The following is a 26,338-nucleotide window of genomic DNA, read 5'->3' as shown; positions in this document are numbered from 1 at the left end:
TGCCTGACACCACGGGAGATTAAAAAAAGAAATGAAAAAGTAAACCATGCTGCCATCACAATCACCAAGTTGCTGATACATTGTTTAAATAGATGTAAAGGATCTCTTTTAAAAGTCTTAAGTAAAGATGCTTTTGAGGATTTTTAAAAACTATAACAATGAAATAAAGAGCTGCTTGAAAATCATCTTTAAAGTTTGGAGAACACAAATCAAACAAGAAACAAAATAGATTCCTTTATACTGACCTTCAAAAATATTGTTCTAAGCTCAGCTGGATCTGCTCTCTTGGTTAAAGCCACCTATAAATAAACATAAAAATGTTTATGTTATTAGAACAAAGCTGAAAAATCAAGCTAGCAACTGAAAGAAAATAAACTCCAGGTCAGAAATTAGTGGATTTCATTTTTCTACTTAAAGCAGTGAATTCCCCCAGTACAAAAACTACTCATTGGATTTTAATTAGACTCCCTATGTGGCTTCTAGAACTCTAAAACTATGAATAAGTAACCAGTAAAGCTCCTGATATGTAGTGTTTAATGTGTATCTTTTTTTTTCAAAAAGAAGAAAAAAGAAGGAAAAGTTGAAACATATTTGTAATCATCTGACATTTTAAAATTACACTCCAGAGTGACCCATACCCTTTTATTGGGGAATATTAAATATTAAAGTACAATCTATTTGTTAACTATGCAAGAGAAGATAGTTCTTCAAGAAGTTAGGGAACAAGGCAAATCATACTAACAAGCAGAAGGGATTTACTTCCCACAGTCCCACCCTGAACAGGCATGAATGCCTCACTATCACACCACACAAGGTGGCTTCCTCTCCCGGACTTTTAATTTAAGAGGACAAAGGTCTCCAAAGGTATGACTATTATTCTCCACATTCTAGAAATACAAGGGGCTATGGTTACCTTTCAAGAACAAAATTTGACAGATTAGCTCAGAATAGGTGTTGTGCTTAATTCTCCAGCCCACAAAGTCCAAAAACATCACTGGGGAAAAAGCAAGACAAACTTGAACATGGCTGCCCCAGGCCAACACAAAAGAGTCCTTATGCCGAACCAAACAGTGGGCTTATTCAGCGTCCCATCACCCAGTCCTGCTGGCAAAACCGTCATGAGACTGAATTCTCACCAAGCACAGCGTCACCCCATGATACAGCCAAGGAGGGGTTCCTGGAACCACCCCAATACTGGAGCCATGTTGCTATCCAAGAGGAGATTTATGCAAATTGTTCTAAATCCCTTCTGTGTATTTGCAAAGACTCTTCTGAGATCTTTGGACAATGGGTTCTCTGTCTCTAAATATGAACTGCTTAAGCTCCTTTGCCCACCACCGTCAGGAATAATTTTATTAGCTAATCCCTGGAATGGGAGAGGTGCTCTTTCAAAATCAGTGGTTGGTCACCTTGTTTCCCAAAGCAAGACTGATAACTCTTTTAATTTCAGCTGAGTGCTTGTAACCACCAGTGCTATTTTTATCCATAAGTGTTGGAGATCTTTTAAAAATCCTGAATTAGTGAGTGCTCTTTGCTGTTCAATTAAGGAGGAAAATGAAATAGACTGCCAATCAACTTGAGATCGGTGATAGTGCTGACCTAAAGGTTTCAGAAGATTCCCTCCTTTCAGGTCTGTCTTCTGAAAAAGGTAGGGCAGAATGAACACTATGGAAGAAGATGGGAAAGCATAAAAATACCTCCACCTTCACCTTTTAAGAGCAGAGAAATTCCCTCAGAGTTCCACATCGCAAGACGGTCTATAAGTAACGTTTGTTAAGAGGCATATGGTGACCCTAGGTACTTAGTTGGTTTTCCTTTTAAAAGCAAAGGAAAGTTTCCACAAAGTGGACTATTCTTGCTTCACCTGAACACCACATCCTTTAAAATCTAATTAATTCACTCTGCCATAAAGCCTTCCCTGGGCGACCCTCTTTCAGAGTCAGTTTCTCCCGCCCTAAATTCCCACAGCATTCTCCTACTTACTGATCCCAAAACGCACATCTGGGGCTCACCACCAGGACTCTACGCCTCTGGGAGAGAAGGAAACAAGGCTTCCACTTTGTACCCCTCCCAGAGTCTCGGACACAGGAGAAAACAATCCATACAGCGACTTGGCTCTTGTAAGTCATGTCACCTAATGTATACAGAACACCTCACAGTTTTGTCACCTCAACAGACCCTCACAGCACACCTGAGACTCAGAGCATATTATTATCCTTCTCTTACAAAAGGGGAAACCAAGACTCAGAAAGGGTCAGGTATGTCCCCCAAAGACCAATTCAGCACCAATTTGTACTTCCATATCTAAGTGTTTGAAATCAGATCCCAAATCTTCTGTCCTTTACTGTTGGTCTTTCCACTGATCCGCATGATATATAGCCTCAAATGGATGATAATTCAAGCTAACCCATGACATCATACAGCACATGCCTAGAATTCAAGAATCTCCCAATTTCACACTCTGGACACCACGAGTGTGCAGTGTTCATGCAGTGCTGCAGGTAAGAACATGGGTTTGGGGCCAGACCACCCTCAACTAGGGGGAAGGCCCAGTTACTAAACTCACCAGCTGTGGGACCTTGCGCTGCTTCCCTGACTTTTCAGCCTCACTTTCCTCACCTCTAAAGACGGCCATCCTGGGTGGCTCAAGGGGTGAAGGCAGGCAATGGCGTAAGTGCTTAGCACCAAAACCCCCCAACAGTTCAAGTACTCCATAAGTGGTTTCCATTACCTGTATTATTCATGCAAGTGTGCTCATATTCTACCATGCTTACTTCTAAACACATCTAATGATGAGTAAACTGGCCCATAACTCAAGAAGGGAGAAATCAGGAAAGAGGAGAAAGCAACTCATGGGCTTCAAAAACATTCACCGTTGAGGTCTTCCTAACTCATCATTCCCTCTGCTATCCTAGCCCCACCAAATGCTACTTCTTGGAAACAGACCCAAGATTCCATGGAGAGCACATAGTTAATGATCACTATGGAATTTCCCTGAGGCCACTGGAATGTATATTAGGTCCTGGGCACATTCTACTGAAGCATAGATAACCACGGTTCAATGGGGAATGGATTCAGAGAAATTGCTAGCAGTCTCCTGGGCCTCATGTCTGCACTAATTCCATCTAGTTCCCCAGTGCTGTGTGGCCATTCAGTTTCCATTTCTTCATCTGCCTCTCACTCTTATTTTTGTGTTCTAGTGTCATTTTCAGTAAAGAACACTTACATGGCTGCACTGAAAACAACATAAAATTACAGTCAGAAGGGCTGGGGTTCTGAAGGTGTGCTGAGATGGATTCTACCTGGTGGCACAACCAACACCCAGTAAGTTCTATCAGCTGGAAAGTGGGAACCACAGAAAGAGAGCCTCCCTTTTTAAGTGAATTCTGAATAGCCTCTCGGCACACACAGTGCACATCATTTAACAGGCTTCAGTTCATTGGGCTTTAGAAGATTCAGCAAACTTTACATTGTTTTCGGAAGACTGACTTTCATTGTTACATATACTTTTTCCCATATACTAATAGCATGTAAATGTTTAAAGCTATTAGTCTTAAAATCTAATTATGGAAGGAGACTTGACTTGGGTGGTGAACACACAATACAATATACAGATGATATATTATAGAATTGTACACCTGAAACCTATATAATTTTATTAACCAATGTCACCCCAATAAATGCAATAAAAAACCTAATTGCCTGATTTTATCATCACTCTCTGCATTGTAAGAGTAGATTCCACCATTAAAATAAAATTTTTATATCAACAGCTTTTAAATAAAGTAACATTTTCAAACATACTTAGGAAGTAAATCACTAAGAAGGAAAAGAGTTCTTGGCAGATGATAGAGAATTTTATACTCAACCAGGTAACATTCACACCAAGTCATGCTTAAGGGGAAAAGAGGGGAAATTAGAATTAGAAAAACTATGTGTTATATGCTTTTTCCATAAATTGAGAATAGCTTACTTTTACTGAACTTTAGTATGGAAATTTCAAGTCAATTCCATGAACCCATGTTCACAGGGCAAAGTTTGAAGATTGCTGACTATGTAAATTTTTTGACAGGAATAACATTAGATGTAATAGTTTAAACAGGTTATAAATAACATTTGTAAAACATACCAACTAGCTTCATCCTATTGAATAGCTATTTTTAAAAAAAAAAACAGCTAACAATAACATAACTTCAATGGCTGCTTTTAAAACGAGGGTACTAGGAAGCACAGCAAGGACAACCAGAAAGATATCTTTTAAGACAAATAGATTCGCTCTCATTTAAATATGAATTACAGCAGCCAAAAAAAGAAAGACACCAGGAAAGATGTTTCTATGTGTAGGAGGACTGAGGTTCTCAGCCCCAGCTGCACATCCAAGTCACCTAAGGGGATTTAAAATTGTATCAACACCCCAGCCCTACTAGAGGCCAATCGAACTACGGTATCTTCCAAGTTTCCTCATGAGATTATAATGTTTGGCTGGTTGAGAACCACGGGGTTAGAACCCAAGGTCCTTATCTCAGTTTGCTACTTCACCAACTGCACAACACAGCCTTCACTCAGCAACACCTTCCCAAACCTGAAAGTTCTGAAAACCAAGACAAGCAGATGCCTACACTGAAAACTGTATTATCATGAAGTAATTCTTTACCTTAGGTATGAAATAAAAAGCAGAATAGAAAGCCCATCAAAAGCAGGCTACTCTGTGTGTGTGGGAGGAACTGGAGAAGGATGTGCATGTACACACATGCAGGCATGCAGTGACAAGCAGAAAAAGGAGGTGGAGAGAGAAATGTTTCTGCATGGTCTTTTGTATCAATCCCTGTGGAAGTAAGTATAACAGGTAGACCACAATCCCAATGAAATGTACTGTTGGGTGTGACCTAACAACTTAGAAGCTTCTTCCCATGTGTCTTCCTACATTGCAAAGACTGGACGGTTAAGACAAACATTTTCTAGACTCCCTTGCAGCTATGTGGTCTGGGTGCTCTCCATCTGATAAAGTTGGGTGAGACTTAGCAGCCAAAGTTTTAGAAGGCAAAGATCTGGAAGTTAGGGGCCATGCTTCTACTGTTTCTTAGCAGCACCATTGTTGGAAATGTTTGGTTTTCCAGCAGTGACGACCTGCCCATGTCAGTGGCAGCATGGTTCTGAAACACTCCCCATTTGGCAGGTGGTTTCATGACTGCACAACAGTCAACTGCTCCCTTGGCAGCCTGCTCTGCTATGAGGCTTTAGAGGTCATTCCTGAGAGCTCAACCTAAAGTCTGTTTCTTCACCTTCCCAACAAATTCTGTAAGCCATTTAATACCCTGTAATAAATCTCCCTCTGCTTAACCCAGCTGGAGTGGATTCTGTTCTCTGCAAGTGTACCTTGACTGATACAATCAGTAATTGTAAAAGAAAAGTTTGGATTTCTCCAAAACCTCAGTGTCACCATTCACTTGAGAGGAAGAAAAAAAGAGGTGTTGCATCAAATTTCAGAAAAATAATTTTTATTGAATTCACTAAATCATTCATTCTTCATCCTACAGTTTCCCTCAGTTCTAATATAAGAACAGTAGTTATGAAAAAGTTACTGAAATATAAATTAGTATACAGACAAGATGCCATGTTAAGCATTTTTCACACCACAACATTTTTGTGTAATCCACCACAAAAGTTCATATCACTCAACAGTCAACTTCCAAAGCACCAATCACAACTGTTAACCTAGTGTGTACTTACACAAGCAAGTCATTTTGGGGCTGCTGGAGATGTTTATCAAAGGATTCAGTAGGCTGTGAAATGTGCTAGACTTAATTCTGCACTATTGTAGATAAATATTAAACAGCTATAAAACCACCACCATAAAATTCTGATATTAAGAAGCAGGGTATAACATTTATGAAATGAATGGTGGTGTTTTAGTTGTGTGTTCTATGCACTAATTTTAGACTTTATTATTATTGTTATTAAGCTAAAGCTCATATTCTGGTAAATGTTCCCAACAGTAATAATTTGACAAGAGACAGTAGGAGTCTTTCTGAAATAGACATTTTCTGTTTACATTTTTAACTCCTTACAGAGATAGTCAAAGATGCTTGCTTGCTTACCTTGACACAAGCAGACTTCCCCAGTTGTAGAGCAAATGTTTGGTTCCCAGGGTGCTACTACTTGGTAACCTTGGACAAGCCAGTCAACAGCTCTGAGTTTTACTTTCCTCATCTATAAAATGGGGAAAGTGATAAAAATCTACTTGTCTATTTCATAAAGTTATCTTAAGGACTAATTAGAATGAAGAAAAAATAGCTTGTTGAATCCTAAAGTGATAAATATTGGTAGTGATTATCAGCTACTCTTAAAAAAAAAGTAAGCTGAGAACATAGTGATGTGATATTTCTCCTCCCAAATATGAATGGAAAGCAAGGAGGTCTGGCATGTATTCAACTTAGAAATAAGCAATAAAAAAATGACAGGCTGAGAAGAAAACATTTACCGAAATTCTATTGGATGGCCACAGTGTTGTTAGAGAGGCTGAAGAATCAGCTTGAGGCTAAGCTTCCACCAGTGACGCCTGAAACTCTCCCAGAATCACCTGCTGAGAACCCTGCCTCACACCCCATAGGAAAAGCACATTGCCAGGGCGACCTATCAGGCCCACTCGATGGAAAACTTCACACACAAGCTGCTTCCTCGTGCTGCTCTCTTCCAAATCAAAGTCGCGCATAAGCATCTAATTGTCAGAACCAGATCATGTGCCTTTGTGCTGGCTGCAAGGAAAGATGGAAATGGAGTTCTGACTCCCATGTTCCAGCAGCCAGGCCTTATAATGTGGGGATTTTCTCCAATACAGAAAAGTTAGGCAGAAAGTGATGGGAAGACTTCTGGTTTCCACACCAGCATGTAAGGAGCCTAAGGTTGCCACTCTTATCTATCCTAACAAGAGAAAAGGCTGAAAAACTGGAAAATCAGCAACTCTCCCTAGATTCGTCAGAAAGGTGAGGTCACTAGAATAAAAACTGCCTCCTAAATTACAGACGGAAAGGCAGGACCAGAGAATCAGAACCGACAGAGCAGAAACCCAGGTCTGAAACCTCCATGGCAACCAGCGTCAGAGTAGGAAACCTGGCCTGCAACTGACCAGTTGCTGGAGGCTCAAGTGTGGACAAGATTCCCCACATGTTGTGAAGTTTGCCCCCCGGAACCCTACCTGGTTCTCAGAATGATCAGAGAAAGAAACACCTTGCTCTCCCAGCAGGAGGAGAGAAAAAGAACCATTTTGAAACCCATCAGACCATTTTGTTCTTTATACCAAGGTCTGCACTCAAGAGAAATTGTTTAGTGACAAGCTAACTTGAGGATTTATCAGAGCCTAAATGACCAGAGGGAAGGGAAATTCCAAACTCCAGACATCATCAGCCACCCTCTCCCACCTAAGGGGAGGAAAACTGAGACACTTGTGAAGCATACTAAAGTATACAGCACATACAATCAGAGAGTTACACATTAAAACAACAAGCCCTAACTGGCATGGCTCAGTGGGTTGGGCATCATCCCGCAAAGCAAAGGACTGCCAGTTTGATTCCCAGTCAGGGCACATGCCTGGGTTGCAGGTTTGGTCCCTGGTCAGAAAGTGTATGAGAGGCAACCAATGGATATTTCTCTCTCACATCAATGTTTCTCTCCCTCTCTTTCTCTCTCCTTCCCCTCTCTCTAAAAATAAATACATAAATCTTAAAACAACAAAAACAATAAGATATCCCTATACAACTATTAGAATGGCCAAAATCCAGAACACTGACACCACCAAATGCTGGTGAGGATGTGCAGCAACGGTGAGGAAGTCTCACACGTTACTGGTGGGAATGCAAAGCGGTAGAGCTATTGTAGCAAACAGATTGGAGGTTCCTCACAAAACTAAATATACGCTTACCCTATGATGCAGCATTGACCCTTCTTAGTACTCACCCCAAGGAGTTAAAACATATGTCCATACACACACCTGCAGACAAATATTTATAGATGCTTTATTCATAATTGTCAAGATGTCTTTCAGTCAACAAATGTATCAATAAAGTGTGGTATCTCCAGACAATGAAATATTAGTGAGCCTTAAAAAAAAAAAAGAGTTACCAAGCCATGAAAAGACCTGGAAGAAACTTAAATGCCTAATACGAAGTGAAAGCAGCCACTCTGAAAAGGCTCCATCCTGGATGATTCCAACTACATGCCATTCTGGAAAAGGCAAAAAAGAATGTGATCAGGGGTTGGCAGGGTTAGGGTGTAGAGGAGGAGAGCAGGCAGAGCACAGAGGATTTTTCCAGCAGTGCAAATACTCTGCATGGACACGCATCACTATAGAATTTGTTCAGACCCAGGAAATGTACAGCGCCGAGAGTGAGCCCTGATGGAAAGCACGGGCTCTGGGTGACAATGATGTGTCAATGGAGGTTTATCAGTTACAGTGAATGTATTGCTCTGATGGGCGCTGATGATAATGGGGGAGACCGGGAATGTGTGTGGGCAGGTGCTATATGGGAAATCTCCAAACCTTCCTTTCGATTTTCCTGTGAACCTAAAATACAGTCTAGTAGAAAAACTCTGGATGGCCAGGACCAACAAGGTGAACCTGATTAAGGAGTCACGAGGCACACATGTACATAATCTCCCTTTCTCTCTGAGAATCCTTGAAGCAGGCTGGATTCTCTTCCTTTTTACTGAAGGAAACTGCAGGTCACACAGGCTGATCTAGTCCGAACCCATCCCTATCCCACAGTGCCACAACCCAGGCGTCAGGCCGCCTTTGACCAGGGTTTCCCAACCTTAGCCCTATGGACATTTTGGGTCAGATCATTCTTTGTTGTAGGTGGCTGCCTGGTGCCTTGTAGGATGTTTAGCAATATCCTTGGACTCTAGATGACAGTAGTAACCCCCACCTCCCAGATGTGACCTGGCCAAATATCCCCCAGGGGCAAAACTACCCCACCCCCAGGGAGAACCACTGCCTTAGATGGTGCTGCTCTGCGAGCTCATTCACACAACACGACGGCCTACCGGAACCCTACCACGTGCCAGGCCCAGCGCCAGGCGCTGGGGAGACCCTGCCCCGCAGCGGGAGTGGTGGACTCACAGCAAGTGGTTGGTGCAAAGTGTGTAGCGATACGTGCTGTCACAAGGTACAGTGGTTACAGAACTAAGACCATAATTCTGCTGGAGTTGTCAGGGGTTGTGGAGGCAAAGTCTTGGGAGCTGGATCATTTGTTATTGATTACAGCAATTAACACTGACCAGCTAACGTTTACTGGGCCCTTGATGCTCTCCTAGGCATCATACTAACAGCTTTATACCTGATCTCATTTAAAAATCACTAACACTGTTGAATGAAGAGTCATTAATGTCCCCATTTTTCAGGTTAGCAAGCTTAGTCTTAAATGAGAAGTAATAAATCACAGAGCCAAAAACACCCTACAACCCAGCTCTTTTGACATTAATTATAGTACTTGGAGGACGTGCTAAGAATTCGGCAAAGATGGAGACCTTAAGCTCTCCTTACGAACTGTGCTACCGGACAATACTGTAGCTGAAAGCAATTTAAAATAAGGTCTTTTCGATTTGGCATTATGATACATAAATGCCCGCAGTTCAGTAGAAGGCAAACCTGCCTAATGTAGAATGTTATTCTCTAGTATTATATGCTGAACTCAGTCTCAATTTTTCTTAAAGCATCAAGGTTACAGTATAATTAGGAACCAGCTGCAATTGTAATTACCGCTCGCAATATAATTTGTTACATATTAGCAAGTGTCAAATTACTACTGCTTCTTAAATGAATAAAAACTGATTGTGCTATTCTGAAGATTGGGATGTGTGTTCCTGACAGGGAACAAAGGAATATAAAAAGTGTATGACATATTTATAAAGTGCTGAAAGGTTCTACTTAGGAGATCACAAGTTGCTAGAGCCAGATAATGCCACAGAAACTTAAAGTGGCTTCTCAGAAAGAAAAGCTAACTTAACAAAAGCAGGGGAAAGCAGCATATCAAAGACAATAGAAGAGCTGCCTCTACTAACTCGTACCCCACTGTTCACAATTCCGCTATGCATCAACATCCTATTCATCACCTGAAGAACAGTCAAGAACCCTGGAGGAAGCCGAAAGAAAAAGATCAGGAGCTCTCTGCACAGCCAGGGTTCGTCCTGAAGACTGTGCTCAGTGTCACTCGAGTGAGCCCTCCTCCACCTTCTCCCACAGCCCGTGGACCTGTGACGTGACTCGGAGCAACTTCTCTGGTTCCAAAAGCCCAGGTCACACTTCTGGACAGCTTACTACGTCCCAGGCCCATCCCTGAGCTTTAGAAACATGAGTACACAGACCGTCCCGATAGGAAGTACAACTATGCCTCTTTTATAAACGAGGAAATCGGGGTACAGAGATGTTGGTAACTTGCCCAGAGTTACAATTTGAACACAGAGTCCATAATTTCCACACATGTTTTACTGGCTTTCAAAGGAAAAGACAGAGGGCATGAAGAGAGAGCAAGAGAACTTAGAGATTAAAAGAAAATACAGACACATCAACCAAGTGCAATGCCTACACCTCATTTAGATGACAATGCAAAAAACTACTCATAAATTATAAGGCAATAGGGGAAATGTGTAAAATGTGTACAGGATAGATATTTGATCATTTTGAAAAAAAATCACCGAAATTTGTTTCAGACATGATAACGATGTTTTGGTTGTACATTTAAAAAGTCTGTTTCAGAGAACCATACTGGTATTTACAGGTATAACGGTAAGATATTGGGGATTTGCTCTGAAACAATCAGGGGATGGATGGAGGGAAGAGGATGTGGTCCAAATGAAAGAACATTGGCCATAAACTGATAATTACTAAAACTGGCTAGATAAGGACATCATTACACTCTTCTACACTCGCACATTATGGAAAATTTCCACGAGAAGTTTCAAAAATGCTGCTATTCTTAAAAGGCCTAAGTCAAATGCCAGTTCCTCCAGGAAGACTTCCAGATTCTCCAACCAGAGTCACCTCATGGACTGCTCTTTGCACCCATTTTATAGGGTTTGCAACAGGATGCTTAAATTCTCACTCCATCACTAACCAGTAAAGTAACCTGTTTTCTCGTCAGTGCGAGAGAGAGAGAACAGGAGAAGGAGGGTTGAGGGGAAGGAGCACCACTCAGGAGAGCAGCGGGCAGCCAGCGCCTTGCTGCGCAGTGACTCGCAGCCCTTCTGTTCTCACAGCGGCCCAGCTGACTGAGTCATCAGCAGACAGCGCAGCCCTCGGGGAAGGCTCCCTTGGCTTTCTGAACTAATCAGATTTCCTCCTAAGCATCTGAACCAGCCGCAGGTCTGGGCTGAGCTGGTAGCGGGCCACGCTGGCTGATGATGTGGCACCACGGAAGGTTCATGACCTCCTGGGGTTGGGCAACAACTAAAAAACTAAGCTGGTGCCCTAACCTTTCATCTTATATCAAAATAACTGCAGATAATCTTTAAAAAGAGGGACAGAGGCTTATAAAGAATACTTGGAAAATAGGAGTGGTTTCATATGTAATATTAAGTGGAGAAGCTGTGTTTAAACATGACAGACAACCCAGAATCCATTAAAGGAACAGACTAACATGCAATATAACATTTTTAAAAATAAAAGGGACTTTGAATCAGTTAAACATCAACTGCAAAAAAAAATGTGTAACAGGACAGAGGGCCAAGGTTCTTAAAATTTTAAAGTGCTCTTAGAACAAATCGATGTGAAAAGGCAAATAACCCAATAGAAAACTGGGCAAAGGCCAAGACGAGGCCCTTCTCAAACTGCTGGTGGACATCAAAAATGGACCAACAGAGGTCTGCAAGGACCATCATAAAAAGAGAACCGGGGACTGAGATGGAAGACAACGAGCGAACGTGGAATCCTCAAATGCAGAGGCGACTGAGGCCTGCGATGAAATAAGCATGTGAATGCTCACAAGGCGTAAAAAGTCCCTGCCGGTGGGCCTGGCAGTGTCAGACCTGACCTATCACCAGCCTTTCCACTCGAGCTACCTGCACGACCCAGTCAGCAAGACTTAAAAGACACACCAACCAAATGCCACGTGTGGACGGCCTGAAACTTGATTAGACAAAGCCAGCTGTAAAAACCATACACCTATGATGACACGGGTTTTTAACATCCTTACAGGTGGTGCTTCAGGAATGGGGAAATAAAACTAAGACCCCTTTTCTTAAAATTGAAGGGAAGAACTAAAAAAATACACAAAGTCTGCCTACCAGTAAAGAAAAATGACAAGAAACATTCCTATCTCTGACAACTCCAAGTTAAACAAACAGCCACCTCTTTTTTGTGTTACACTGTTTCTAGAGCGTTATGGCAAGGAATGTGAACAGGGTTTGGAGGGTCTTAGTCACAGACTGCTGTGAAGGACATGACAAGGGAATGAGTGTTTGACCACAGCCAAGGCCAAGGAGGTGTTAGCAGGCTAGAGATTAAATTGCATCCTGTATGCAGCATGAATCCACACTGTGTAGCAAGGCAAATTAAAGAGGGCAATGTGGCACAGTGGTTATATACCTGGACTAGGAAGCCAGGCTGCCTGTGGTCAAACCACAGTTCTTGCGTGAAGAAGCTGTGTGACCTTGGACAAGTGAATTAACCTGTGCCTCGGGAGACCTAACCACTCTGTGCAGCTACAGCACTACCTGTAATAGGATTGTTATGAAGATTAAGTTATTTCATGTACAGAGTGCCTAGAACAGTGCCTGTTTTTTTTATAAATGTAAGCTGCTGCTGCTGCTAAGTTCCTCTGTCAAAAGAGGATATAGTGCCTTCCCTGACACCTTGTAGGTGATTACTAAGATCCAATAATGAAGGCTGGGTCTTCCTATCATCTGATTATTTTAATTCCTGTAGATGGTGTGTTCTCAAAAACCAGTCCAGTAGCTTACTCACTTTGGGAGGCCCGGCACTTAGTACGGGCGCTGGCCAATGGTTGGTACCAACAACACACTAGAATGTGCTGTACCCATGAACACGGGACTGCTATTAACATGGCAATGAGACCCACTCTGGGAAGCCCCCTCTGACCATTCTGGGCAGAATGGAGAGGGAAGAGCAAGGGAGAGAACAGAGGCCAGAGCAGCTCGGAAGCCATGGCTTTGCTGTAGCTAAACAGTAATGGCAACCAGAACATCAACGGCGGAGACAGGACAGGACGTGCCTGCTCAGGGAAAATGGAAGGTTTAACCGACTCATCTCTTTGCCCACACCCACATTCTTGCCCACGGTGTCTCCCCTGGCTGCCCTCAACAGGTACTTAGGAAAAGTTAAATGGCAGGCTGGAAGTAAGGCACGGCCAAGAAGGTGAATTCAATTGTCGGAAAGCAGAGTTTGAAGCATCTATGAGATGGGCAAGTTGGGATTTCCGACGAACGGCTGACGACGCAAGGCCGGCGGGCAAGGGGTGAGTGTGGAGCCAGCGCCCTGCAGGGAGAGGAGGGCCTTGGGCAGGCACCAGGGGACACCACCATTGCAGGGGGAAGCAGAAGGACGGAAAGGCTGCCCAAGGAGAAGAAAGGCGGCATATGCATGAAGAGGCCAGCAGCGGGACATCATGAAAGCTGGTGGAGGGTGTCCAAGGAATGAAGTGGTGGGACCCAGGTCCCGTAAGGTCAAAAAAAACAAGGACAGGCTAACAGCATTAGAACTGAGGTCACTGACAGCCTTTAGGAAAGACTGGTTTAAAAAAAAAAAAAAAAAACAGGTGTAAGTTCCATGTCTGGAACTTTAAGTATAGGCAGGCAGTGAATAGAGAAGAGTACAACCCCTATGGCAGGGGTCCCCAACCCCCGGGCCTTGGACTGGTACCAGCCCGTGGCCTGTTAGGAGTCAGGCCGCACAGCAGGAGGGGGGGGAACCAATGAAGGAAGCTTCACTAGCCTTTCTACCTGAGCTCCTCGCTCCTGTTCCCCCAACCCTGCCCCAACTCCATCTGTGGAAAAATGATCTTCTACATAACTGGTCCCTGATGCCTAAAAGGTGGGGGACCACTGCCCTGTAAAATAGTCACCCATTCCCTTAAGTAATAATACAGAAATGGATTCCAAAATAATACCCTGGCCTCTATGTGGAACCAAAATGAGCCCTAAAACCCCCAAAATGTATCCTGAAGTTTGTCACTATGTATTTAGTTCTGCAAAAAGTTGGACTGACAACCAAGTCAAAAGGTGCTGCACCTGCAGTTTAGAAAGGGCAGCCCCATTTAATGACACAGTTACGAGAATTCCGGGCCAGCAGCCTGCAAACTTGAATGTGTATACAATCCCCAGGGGATCTACCGGTAGTTACGAATGCAGGTTCTGATGCAATAGAACCTTTGACATAAATTGAGTCAAAGATGCTACAATTCTAACAAGTTCCCAAGTAAAACCAATGCTGCTGGTCCTGGGACCAAAACCTCCAATACAAGGCCCCAGGAAGACTACTCAGAGAATCTGACTACTGAAGCATTATGCTGAATATTTAAATGGATCACAAGCTTAGGAAAAACACACCATGTGTTGTTCAGGTAGGTCAAGTAATATCTACGCCCCTCGTTTCCAGTTCAGTACAAACGTGCCGGTCTCCAACAGATACCTCTTAACATTCCTGTAGTGCTTCATAATTCCCCAAGTGCTTTTACATGTCATGTTTCATCTGCTCGCCACAGATGTCTCAGGTGGTTCCTGTTATCCCTAGGGTGATACTAAGCAGCCAGAAGTCAGATTTGTCCATGTTCTCACCATCAGCAGAAGCAGTGGGCCTACAACCCAGGTTCTGATGCCTTCTAGTCCAGGGTTATTCCAATAAACCAGAGCTACTGACTAAAAAAAAAAAAAAAAAAGTTCTCAAAGCCTCTTCCCAAGGATGGAAGCTGTTCTGAGCTGATGGACCTGTTGGGGGGGCAGTGCGGCGTGGAGAGGGGTCTCTGAAGGTAGGCCCACAATGGTGGCCAGGGTCGGACATATGCAAATCACATGTCAACTCCAAGAAAATTCTAAATATGCACCTGGGGCTACAAGCCTGTTCAAATCAGGCTTATGATGCGGTTCAGGACACACTACCCCAAAACACAGCATCTTGGCATATATTGAATATTTTAAGTTGAAGGAACTAGAGAAAATAGCAGAAGGAGGAAGGTCACTCTGACCTTCCCTGCCCCCCAACCACCAGTGCACCCTCCTTCTCCAAAACTAGGCATAAAAGTCCCAGGTATGCGGAGTTGGGGGCCAAGAAATCTGTACAAGCAAACCTTGTTAAACTGACCCTTGCCTTCCTAGGTACTTCTTCACCATTCACTACCCCTAACCCAAATCCCTTTGTCTTGGCAAGTCTCCACAAAATTACTGTTTCTTTGTCTAAAAGGAGTAAAAGCTCCCTCCTCTGATCACGTCTTTGAGGTCTTCATTCTCTTGTGAAGGCTCCCATGTACGTGTAAAACTTCAATACAATTGGTATGTTTTTTCTCCTGTTAATTCGTCTTGGTCAATTTAATTTTCAGACCCAGCCAGAGACCCTAGGAGGGTTGAGGAAAACTTTTTCGTCCCCTACATTTACTTATATTTTCTACACTTAGAATTTTCTTACAAACTGCACTCTGCAAGTCTTAGGCAAAAGTATTTTACCATAAAACTGTTAAGTATATCTTAAAATATCTGATTCATATCACCATTTTTTAGGAATAACATGTGGAGGCTGTGACTCCATCCAGAAATGAAGACAAAGCAACCAGTCTCATAAGTCATTAAATAGAGTGGTTTATTTAGGGTGCACTGCTAAGAATGTCAGCTCTGCCTGCTGGGCTATGTTGTCAGCACCCAAAGCCACAAAGGAACCATCCGGGCCTATTTTCACTCATTTAACTACCCAGCAAATTTCCAAAGGAAATGGTGGGCATAGTATTCTATCTTCTGAAGGTTACGAATCAGCAAACCAGGCCACCAGTCTACAAAACAGCCAATGGGGATAATTCTGAGCTAATAGACCAGAGCCACCATTGACTGAGTCAGCCTGACCCAACAAGAAGTTCTGGTTAAATAGGCCTTAAAAAAAGTTTGCTCAGTTGCTGTTAAATGTGTGCTAAAGGCATTACAGCATTGTGACAAGGCACATCCTCCTCACCCCACGTAGAACCATGTGCATCTGCAGATCCACACATTCCCTGGTCCCAAGGCCCCGCCCAAGGCAACCAAGATAACAAGGCAGGAAGGGCAGTTGCTTATGATGCAGGAGAGCAGAAAGGAGCCATGCTCGGCAGGACCGACCCTCACAGACAGTGGAGAACATCACAAAGAGTGACACCACTTAAGAACTTGACAGAAGCAGAGGCTAGTCATAGGACAAAAGGTCAAAGGAGCCGAGTTCAGGGCTCCTCCAGCAATCTTACAGAAGAACCCAATATTCAAAAAGACCTGCTCCCTTGTTTTCTTACACTACACATTGACTTTCAACCCTTCCCGGCCCCACTTCTGTATTTGCTGGCCAACACATGCTAAGCCATGTGACCTAACTGGGGAACATGGACCAAACGGAACTCGGTTCCTCAGGGGAAAGGCTGCAAGGCGAGGGTTGTTCTTTGCCAGGTTTCCCTCCTCCTGACCCTACCCTGATCTAGAACACCTACTGAGACTTTGAGGAGACAAAAGGAGCTTTCAGTCACTTTGGCAAGAAAACCTGTATTCTAGGATAAATTCCAAAATTGCATAAACTCTATGCCTGAGCGCCAAGGTGATACGGGGCAGAAGAACTGAAACTAAATTGTGAGAAAAGGGAACTTACAGGGACCCCTACATATCCTTCCTTTTACATGACACACCATGGATTTTCATTTGTCTCACTGCATTCCTTCCTCTTCCCAAGAAGGAGCCATCAGAGGACCAACTGAAGCAAAGAGCACAAGAACAGCCCGGGGCAGTGGCCTAACAAACACATTTGAATCACCTGGGAGCTTCTAAAACATGCAAACATAGGAGTGTTTATGTTCTTTCAAATCGGTGTTTTGGGTCCCTTCAGCTATATTCCCAGAACTGGTATTGCTGGGTCAAAAGGCAGATCCATTTTTAATTTTTTGAGGTATCTCCATACTGCTTTCCACAGTGGCTGCACCAATCTGCATTCCCACCAACAGTGCAAAAGAGTTCCCCTTTCTCCACATGCTCGCCAGCACTTGTTTGTTCTTGATTTATTGATGAGAGCCAGTCTGAGCAGTGTGAGGTGTTATCTCATTGTGGTTTTAGTTTTCATTTCTCCAATCATTAGTGATGTTGAGCATCTTTTCATAGGTCTATTGGCCATCTGCATGTCCTCTTTGAAGAAATGTCTATTCAAGTCCTTTGCCCATTTTTTAAATTGGAATGTTTGTTTTTTTGGTATTGAAATTTATAAGTTCTTTATAAACTTTGGATATTAATGCCGTATCAGATATATCAGTGAATATGTTCTCCCATTCCATGGGTCGCTTTTTTATTCTATTGGTGGTTTCCTTTGCTGTGCAAAAACTTTACATTCACCAAGATATGGAAGTACCCCAAGTGTCCACCAATAGATGAGTGGATAAAACACAATGGAACACTACTTGGCCGTAAAAAAGAAGAAAATTTTACCCTATGCCACAATATGGATGGACTCGGAGAACATTATGCTAAGTGAAATAAGTCAGTCAGGGAAAAACAAATACCATATGATCTCACTCATATGTGTAATCTAATGAACAAACTGAACTAACAAGCAAAATAGAGACAGACTCAGAGAGAGAGCAGAATGGCAGCTATGGTGGGGGTGGGAGGATTAAGAGATGGAAGGATAGAGCAACAAGGAAAACAGACTCCTGGTCATGGACAACAGGGTGGTGATTGGCATGGGGGTTGGGGGAGGAGGGGAGTAGAAAGGAGATAACTGGTAATGAAAACAAATACAATTAAAACAAAAACGAAAACGTCATGTCTCAGCCACACTGAAGTCTAATTAAATGGGAACATCTGGGTAAGACCCGGGCATCAGCATTTTTATAACTGTCTGAGTTACTACAGTGCGCCGAGAACCCCTGGCCTACAACAGTGCAAAAAGCAAAGGTATTTCAAGGAAACTTGAACCAGTTATAGATTTTTCTGGGACTCCATTTCTTCATCTGGTAACAGGGGATGGAACTGATGAGGGGAAGAGTGAGGACCGTCGTGTCACAGATGCCTCAAGGCCTGCCCACCTCCGCCGATTTAAGAAGCCCTAACTCCAAACATGAGCGAAACCACAGAAACGCACCAACTCGAGCCTGCCTTCCTGCCTACCACACAACACTCATCTGCTTCATTGTTACATCGACGTTATGACATCATTAATTCACCAGATGCCTGGAATTTTTTACCATAGGAAGAGAAAACCTTCAATCTGAAGAAGATCCTTAATACACTCAGTGACATTTTATCCTCAATAACAAACCTCTGAAGAGGGGACTACTGTAGATGAGACATGTGAAAAACGTGGGGGTTAAACATGCAGCCCAAGTCTCCGTAATGAGCGCGGGGTTGCAACTCAGTGAAGATACAAAAAAACCCACTGAATTATACACTTCAAGTGGGTGGATTACATTGTATATAATTGTGTCCAATAAAGCTCTTAAAGAAAGTTATATGACAAGTCCTGGACTGTGCAAGCTGATTTGAAAGCCACTGAATAAATACATGGTCAGTGTATGCAGTAAAGCATATGCTAAGCACCAAATACAAATCAAATTCTACAGATATAAACCACTGGACTGGGATGATCAGGAAGTACGCATATCCATACCTCACATGCACTTTTGCGAATGGAACTTGTTTTAAGGCCTGGGAGGAGAAGTATTAAGAGCAGAGACTCTGAACACAGACTGGAAGGGTTCAAATCTAGGCTGCACCACTTACTTGACGTACAACCTTGAGGAAATCGCTTCACTCTCTGAACCTCAGTTTTCTCACCAGTAAAATGAGGACAAAAGTAGAAAGCACCTACTGCTTGGTATATGAAAGTTAATTGAGTGATTATTAGTAAAGCGAAAGTGGAAAGGGCCTGGCACGTAGTAGGCAGTCCGTAAGTGGTTCTAAGATAAAAGTTTGGTTTATACTCAGGTGCCTAATTTCCCCTCCTAAACCACCTTTCCCCTCTCCCATGTACTGAACACCATGCACCATGCTAAACCATCAGGAGGACAATATGGTGGACAGGGCAAGAGCACAGACCCTGGAGCCAGACTGGCTGAATTTGAACCCCAGCTTCCTGGATCAGATCACCTCTTGGTGTCTCCATCTTCATCTGTAAATCTGGGATGATGGTATGTAACTCATGGGACTGTTACAGGCGTTAAGTGAGTTAATGATGAAAAGCATTTAAAATCTAATCTCTATCTCGTGAGCTGCTCTTTGATTTACTCTATTACCCACCATCCCCTAAATAGATGCTCTCACCTCTCTGCCTTCCATTTGCTGTTTCCTATCACTGGCAGAGTCTTTCCGCTTCCCCCATCCACTCCTTCTGAAATACCGCCTTGGAGACATTCCTGCCCCTCCATCCACAGAAACGGGCGCCTTCCCTGATGCTCCCGCAGCCCTTGTTATGATACTAACTGTGCATAGGGCTTCCATGACAGGATTAGGCCTTAACATGACTGCGGTTTTCTTAGAACCCAAATGAAATGCAGTTCACCTTCATTTGGTTCAGTCCCACTTGGAACATTAGAAACAGCCCAATACACAATTCTCAATAAATCAGTAACGGGAACAACAGCTCATCCAAGAACGGAATACTCAATACTAAATGTACAAGTCCTAAAGACCAAATTTCCATTATAGGCATTCTTCATTTTAGTGCATTTCACTGTGTTGTGCTTTCCTGATGTTGCTTATTTTACAAATCAAAGGCAAGACCTTCTTCCATCAGCAAAAAGGTTACAACTCACTTTACTGCGGTGGTCTGAGAAGCAAATCCGCAATATATCCAAGGTGTGCCTGTATTATTAGGCTTTACTTTGTCCTCAAATTTCTTTCTTTTAGTTCTAGCTAACTGCACCCAAATTGCTGATCCACGTCCAGCTTCATATCTGAACATCTCTCATGCCTGATCTCAAGTGAGTATTTCCCAACTTTTAACAGTTTCATCTATTTTAATTTCATCATTCTGAATGTATAAACTCAACCAATGACAAACAGGGGATGTTCACTACAGCCAAAAAGGGGCAGAGGGGGATGAGAGGACAACCCCTCTATTACTACTTTATTTTACTTATTTATTTTTTAATCCTCACCAAAGGATATTTTTATTGATTTTAGAGAGAGAGCATGGAAGAGAGAGAGAAACATCAATTGGTTGCCTTCCGTAGGTGCCGCCACGAGGGATCAAACCCACAACCCAGGCATGTGCCCTGACCGGGAATTGAACCGGCAAACTTTTAGTACACAGGACAATGCTCCAAACAACTGAGCCACCCCACCAAGGCATTATTTCTACTTCTTAAAAATGCATCTTTTGTGGTCTTATATAAAATATAATTTTAGAAACTCATTTTCATTTTAATGCATATACAGCAGTGTTTGGGAATTTCTAAAAGAAATACTCAAGCCCTAGCCAGTGTGGCTCAGTTGGTTGGAGCATCATTCCATAAACTAAAAAGTCGGATTGGATTCCTAGTCAGGGCACATACCTAGGTTTCAGGTTCAGTCACGGGTGGGGGCATGGACGAGGAGACCAACTGATGTTTCTCTCCCTCTCTGTCTCTCTCCCTTCCCCTGTCTCTCTAAAATCAATAAGCAAGTCCTCAGGGGAGGACTTAAAAAAGAGAAGAAGAAGGAAAGAAGTACTCTAAACAACACAAATAGCACAGGCACACCAATTACCATTCACCACCTAACAAGGGAACCCAGGATTGTTTTTACAAAAGCAGGCCGCAAGAGAACTGAAGCCTTTTGAGTTCATCTCAAAACACTGAGAGTTTTAGATCAATGTTACTTCATGAAAAAACAAACACCTCTTGCATCACTAAGTATTACTCTTCATGAAGAAATCAAAACAAAAAGCAAAGACTAGATTCTCAGCCTTCCTATTTAATAATAAAGATACTGAAAATTAGTTACATTTGAATAAACAAGAGACCAAGGAAACTAAGAATAAATGGTCAAGAGATTAAGAAATGGCTAGTTGTGGCTAGGCGTATCCAGAAAACATTCAATCTGCTTCAATAGTCAAACAATTCACTGTAGTGAGCACTGGCATTCACCTACAATTCTGGAGTTCCTGATTCTTGGCCCAATTTCTTAGACTCTCCATTGAAGTGAGCTTCTCTCCTAGTTTTAAGAGGGAATGGCAATCCTACCCCTGGTGAGATTGTAAAGCCTATGGCTCTGCGTTCAACACAGCAACATGGAATAATATCTGTGCTCCAGGAAAAAGCAAAGACCATGGCCATTAACTCCAGCTGCCCAGCACTGTCTAATAGCTAACAGAATCACCCTGCAAGGATAGTACCCAAAACTAAGGGGCAGTCTTGGAGTAAGTACACCAGCACAGTTCATTTTGGGCCCTTTAAAGACTGTATCTACTGCACTGCCCTTGAGCTACAAAGATGCCTATTGTAAGACGTGGCCTTATGAACTTACAGGCATGCTATCTGTGGTCCAGAGGTAGTTTGCGATGCAGTTCACTCACAGCACATAAAGGACGTGAGGAAAGACCGCTCTGAGACAGCAGGACAAGGAGATCTCTCTTCCAAGCAGCGGACCTCACTGATCACTTTCTCTTGGCTTTGGCTGCGAGAAAACTCTGTCATCTCTAGCAAGTACACCCGTGTTTTCCACTAACCTTAGTCTTGGCAGTTTCTCTCATCTATTCTGACAAGACATTTGATGTCTTGTTGGACTGTAAATATATGCATACATGATATGAGCCATCAGAAATCCCAAAAAGAGGCAAATTTAAATGATTAAGACACAAAACACAAGGTCCCAGAGAGTAAAAATGAGATGTTTCATCTTACCTGAGTCTACTTGGCTGAAAGTCAACTGCACTTACTGATAGGACGTGACAGTTTAATAACTACAACCCAGAAGGGCAGCCCGGCTCCATGTCACCTGTTTACGTCACACTAGTTAATCAGTCTTATCTTATGCTCCAATTACATGTACATTCCTCAAGTTAGGTTCCTCAATTGTTTTATCTCCAAATTAAGAAAAATGATCTAATTCAGTAAGGTATGGGTATCTACTCCCACCCACTCTCCTGCAAGAACTCACCTGGAGAGAACTAACTCATACCAACACTCACACTCTGACTACATGCAAAGAAATGGTCAAGGGCTCCCGGGATTGAAAGGGTTAAAGTAGCTTCCAAAAATGAATCTCAGAGATCCTCATCGAATCTACCTCACACGCAATACACTTGCACACACACCCACAGCACACTCCTGAGGGTGGCACTCCGAGTAATTACAGAAAAGAGAAAGGCCACTTCAGCCACAAAGTGGAGGAATATAAAGAAGCCTACAGATTTGGAAACTTGGAGAAACTTAAGTCATAGAATAGCATTTAAATATATTTGTCTGCTTACAATTTCCATTGCAAATGTGATTAGTTTGCTTGAATAAATAGGAATATGATGTGTTGGCCATGTTTTCCTCTTGAGGGTTATCACAGAGTTTTGATTAAGGACAAATGTTTGAAATGTTGGGTATATTTAAGTTCACTGCACTTAAAATGAGCTAAGAAGTTGTATAGGCTTGATTAAAGGGCTGCCTTCATGAACTTAAAATTAAAAGCAATAAATCCCAATGATTCAAGTGATTGGGACTAAATATGGTATTCTGCCAGAAAAGTTGAAGTGGAGTCCAAAGAGACTGAAATGGTGTCCAGGTTTCAAGAAATGGTGAGAGAGGAAAGGTCAAGCTGTCGGAGTTGCCTTTCCTCTGAGTGAGTGAATGATTCACATTATGCAGAATTCCTTTTAAGTAGAACTTCACAGGACTTACAGGCTCCCCGGACAATCTGTTCTGTCATTTTTAAAAAGAAGCCTCTCAAATGCTCAGAGGCCGGTATGTAAGTGTTGTCAGATGGGCAGAGTGGGGAGAAGGATGAGAAAGGTTGGGGCGAGGCGTTGGGGGGTCTTCTGGGGTTTGTCCGCAGATGCGCAGGCCATCTCTCCCAGGCCAGTTCCAAAACGGAAGTCAAGGTGACTTCCCCCGCCTGCGGGAGGGCGGAGCCTTTGAAACCTAAAAGGATCAGGCTTGAGCCAGGGCTGTGTCCCCTGGAAAAAGAAACCTAGGTCAACAATTAACTGGGGTCAGGAGCAGGAGCGTGCTGGGGTGGCCCAGGGGACCTGCTAACCCCAGGCCCTCCTCCGCCCCAGGTACACCCGCTTCTCCTCCGCCCGCTGCTAGCGCTCAGGCACCAGCTCAGCTCGGGGAACCAATTCCACTCTAGGGCCAAATGGGAGGGTCCAGCCTGCAAAGTTTCTGCAGCAAGATCGGCCTCAGTCGCAGCATGGGCCGCCGGTGCTGCCCCGGGGGTAGCGGACAGGTCCTTCGGTCCGCTGCTGCAAGGTGGAAGAGCTGCCCGGTGCTTTTTGTGCGCTTTCCCACGCGCATCAACCCGGCCGGTGAACTTCCGAGCCTGTCGCGCCTCCTGACCCAGTGGGGCTGGCGCGCTCCCTGGGGCAACGGGCTGACGCTTACCTTAGCGGCCGCCATGCTTTCGCCCCTCAAGCGGGCGACTGCAGGTCCCTCTCCCTGGCTCGCTGGCACCGTGCACCAGAGAACTCACTTCCCGTCTGGGAGGCAGCGGAGGCGGAGATAGGGCCCGGCAGCGTGCTCTCCCGCCTGCCTCCCCACGCCCTCCCTCCCGAGGGTCAGGCGGTGCCGCCAGCCCATTGGCTGGACCGCTGGGCCTCCGGGGTGCGCGTGATCCGCTTGGCCTCTGCCCGGCGGAGGCCGTGCAGGCCTGGGTCCTCTGGCTGCAGGCTGGGTGCCGGCACGTGACGCCAGGGGAGTTCTCCAGCAGCAGTGACTTGAGAGGCAAAGGCCCAGATGTGGTGACCTGGTGCCAGCCTGTCTCATTTAGTCAGGTGGCCTCGAGAGAGCTGTGACTAGTACCAGCGGCTACTCCAGGGCCCTGGAGACCCAGGGGAGAGGACACAGCCTAGGGAAGTTGAGAACTCCGGTAGGTCACATGTTTAGCCAGCATTTCCTTGTCGATTTCCTTTTAAAGAGGCATCCACTCTGCACTGTCATATAATGGACCCCAAAGCATTGACCAAAGTGGTGGTAGCAAGGTTTGCTGGCAAGCCTACTTTTGGTCAAATCCGGAAAACTGTACGTACTAGACAGGTGTATATATTTATTTTCAGAACATGTATTTGCTGGGCTACTTTATTTCTGCCCTGCACCTTAGGACAAAAAAAAAAAAAAAAAAAAAAAAAAAAAAAAAAAGCGCTACGAAGACAAATAGGTCAAAATTTTTATGAAAAAAATTAAAGGTTTAATCTCCAGAGGTCTTATTCCTCTTCAGAATTTCGTTCAATTGTCTCTGCCATCAAAATTATAATTAAGGCAATGGCAGTGGGCTTCGAATACGTTGTGGATTATGAATGTAACCTAACAGTGAAAGTGTTTTTTACTAATTATTTTAATTCATCAACACTGAGCGGTTGCCTGCTATGTGCCAGGCACGGTGTGCACTAGGTGTTGGGAACAGCAACAGCACTTGAAAGGTGGTCCCAGCCCCTAAGCAGCTTCAGGGCTGGCGGGAAGGCAGACCCATAGGTCATTAACTTGGATAGAATCTCTTAAGACAGCGACTTTCAACGTTTTTCATCCCATGGCACACGTAAACTAATTACTAAAATTCTGCAGCACACCAAAAAGTGTATTTTGGGCCAATCTGACCAAAAAAAAGGTATAATTTTGATTCATTCACACCAGACGGCTATTGTGTTGGCTGTTGCCATTTTTTTTATTTGACAATCGAAGGGAAAAGAGGTCAGTGCCCCTGACTAAATAGTCAGGTATTGCATGTTTTAAAAACTCTTGGGGCACACTGGTTGAAGACTGCTGTTAGGGCGACAGCCTGTTCCCAGGGCACAATGGGAACACTAAGGACTGGAGAAGTAAAAGAGCTGCATTTCTGTCCAGTGAGGTGGAGGGGGTTTTCCAGCCAGAGAAAATGAGGAGAGGCCAGAGGCCGAGACATTGGATGGGAACCACTGCCAGCTTTGAAAACGATTAGTCATGAAAGGTAACCTGAGCTGTGAGACGGTAGAAGAGGAGTCTGAACAAGCAGGAAGGGACCAAGCAAGTCATGGAGGATGTCGGGTGCCATGCTGAAGGGCGTGCACCTTAACTGAAGGGGTTTTGGCAGAAAGGAGCATGGCCAGGTTTAACATATAGATGGATCGTTCTAGCTTGCAGCGGGGAGGATGGGGCAAGGCTGAACTATTGCAATACTCAAACAAGACACGCTGGAACCTGAAACTGGAGATGGGAGTGGGCTGCAGGAATACACAGGAGGTGAAATTAGTCAGCCAGGAGGACTGATGAAGTGTGGGGGTGGGAGAGAGAGAGGAGTCATCCTGACTTGCACATGGGCCCCTGGTGTGGATGTTGGAAAGACACAAGAGATCAGTTCTGAAGCGTGTGTATATGTCTGTTAAGGAGAGTGTGTGTGCAATATACAAACTGTTGTAAAGGCCAAAGCATCTCAAAAAGGAGTGATTGACATACATACTCTCAAGAGGTCTAACCGAGCCCAGAAAGACTTGATTGAACATGTTGGTAGGCAGAGGAAAAGGGCCAAGCAAAGAGTGAAAGAACAAAGATGAAAATAAAACCAGGAGAATTAATAGAGCAAAGGATGTCAGAGGAGGAGCCTAAGGCTTATGGGAAGGGAAAAGAGGTCAGTGCACCTGACTAAATAAAGGGATTTTTTTAAATACAGAGAAAATACCTCAAGTACCTAAGACCATATCATAGCATATTTATATTAAGGGCTTCACTGAAACTCTCCTTTTGTAACACAAATGAACTTTGTAAAAATGTAAATGTGGTGAAATATACATGAAATTGATCTATCCAATGTTAAGTGCACGGAGCCCATTCACTCTGTGCAACCACTCTCCCGAATCCTTTTCCTCTCACAAAACTGAAACTCTGTGCCCAGGAAACATCCACGCCCACTCCTCCCCCTCCCTCCCCCCTGGCTACCACCATTCTGCTTTCTGTCACATTTGACAAGTCTATGAACCTCCTAACAGTGGGATCATATAGTATTTGTCTTTTTGTAATCAGCTTAT

At 43.7% G+C, this 26,338-nt stretch overlaps 1 protein-coding gene across 2 annotated transcripts in view; it reads right to left on the bottom strand.

The window, feature by feature from the left end:
- SLC25A13 (solute carrier family 25 member 13) overlaps positions 1-24,165 on the bottom strand; it is a 171,388-nt gene extending 147,223 nt beyond the window's left edge. Inside the window, exons 1-2 of one of the 2 annotated variants that reach the window (XM_028525571.2) lie at positions 23,727-24,165; positions 246-299 (exon numbers count right to left, since the gene is read on the bottom strand). In XM_028525571.2, coding sequence (XP_028381372.1) covers positions 246-299; positions 23,727-23,741 — 69 coding nt within the window. In that variant the 5' untranslated portion in view covers positions 23,742-24,165. The remainder of the gene's footprint in view (positions 1-245; positions 300-23,726) is intronic. The other variant, XM_028525570.2, reaches the window with a different exon arrangement.
- Positions 24,166-26,338: the final 2,173 nt, after the last annotated feature.

Source organism: Phyllostomus discolor, chromosome 10, assembly GCF_004126475.2.
Source record: "Phyllostomus discolor isolate MPI-MPIP mPhyDis1 chromosome 10, mPhyDis1.pri.v3, whole genome shotgun sequence".
NCBI classification, from domain to species: Eukaryota; Metazoa; Chordata; class Mammalia; order Chiroptera; family Phyllostomidae; genus Phyllostomus; species Phyllostomus discolor.
Note: the sequence above shows the minus strand (reverse complement) of the source record. Positions and strands in the feature narration are given on the sequence as shown.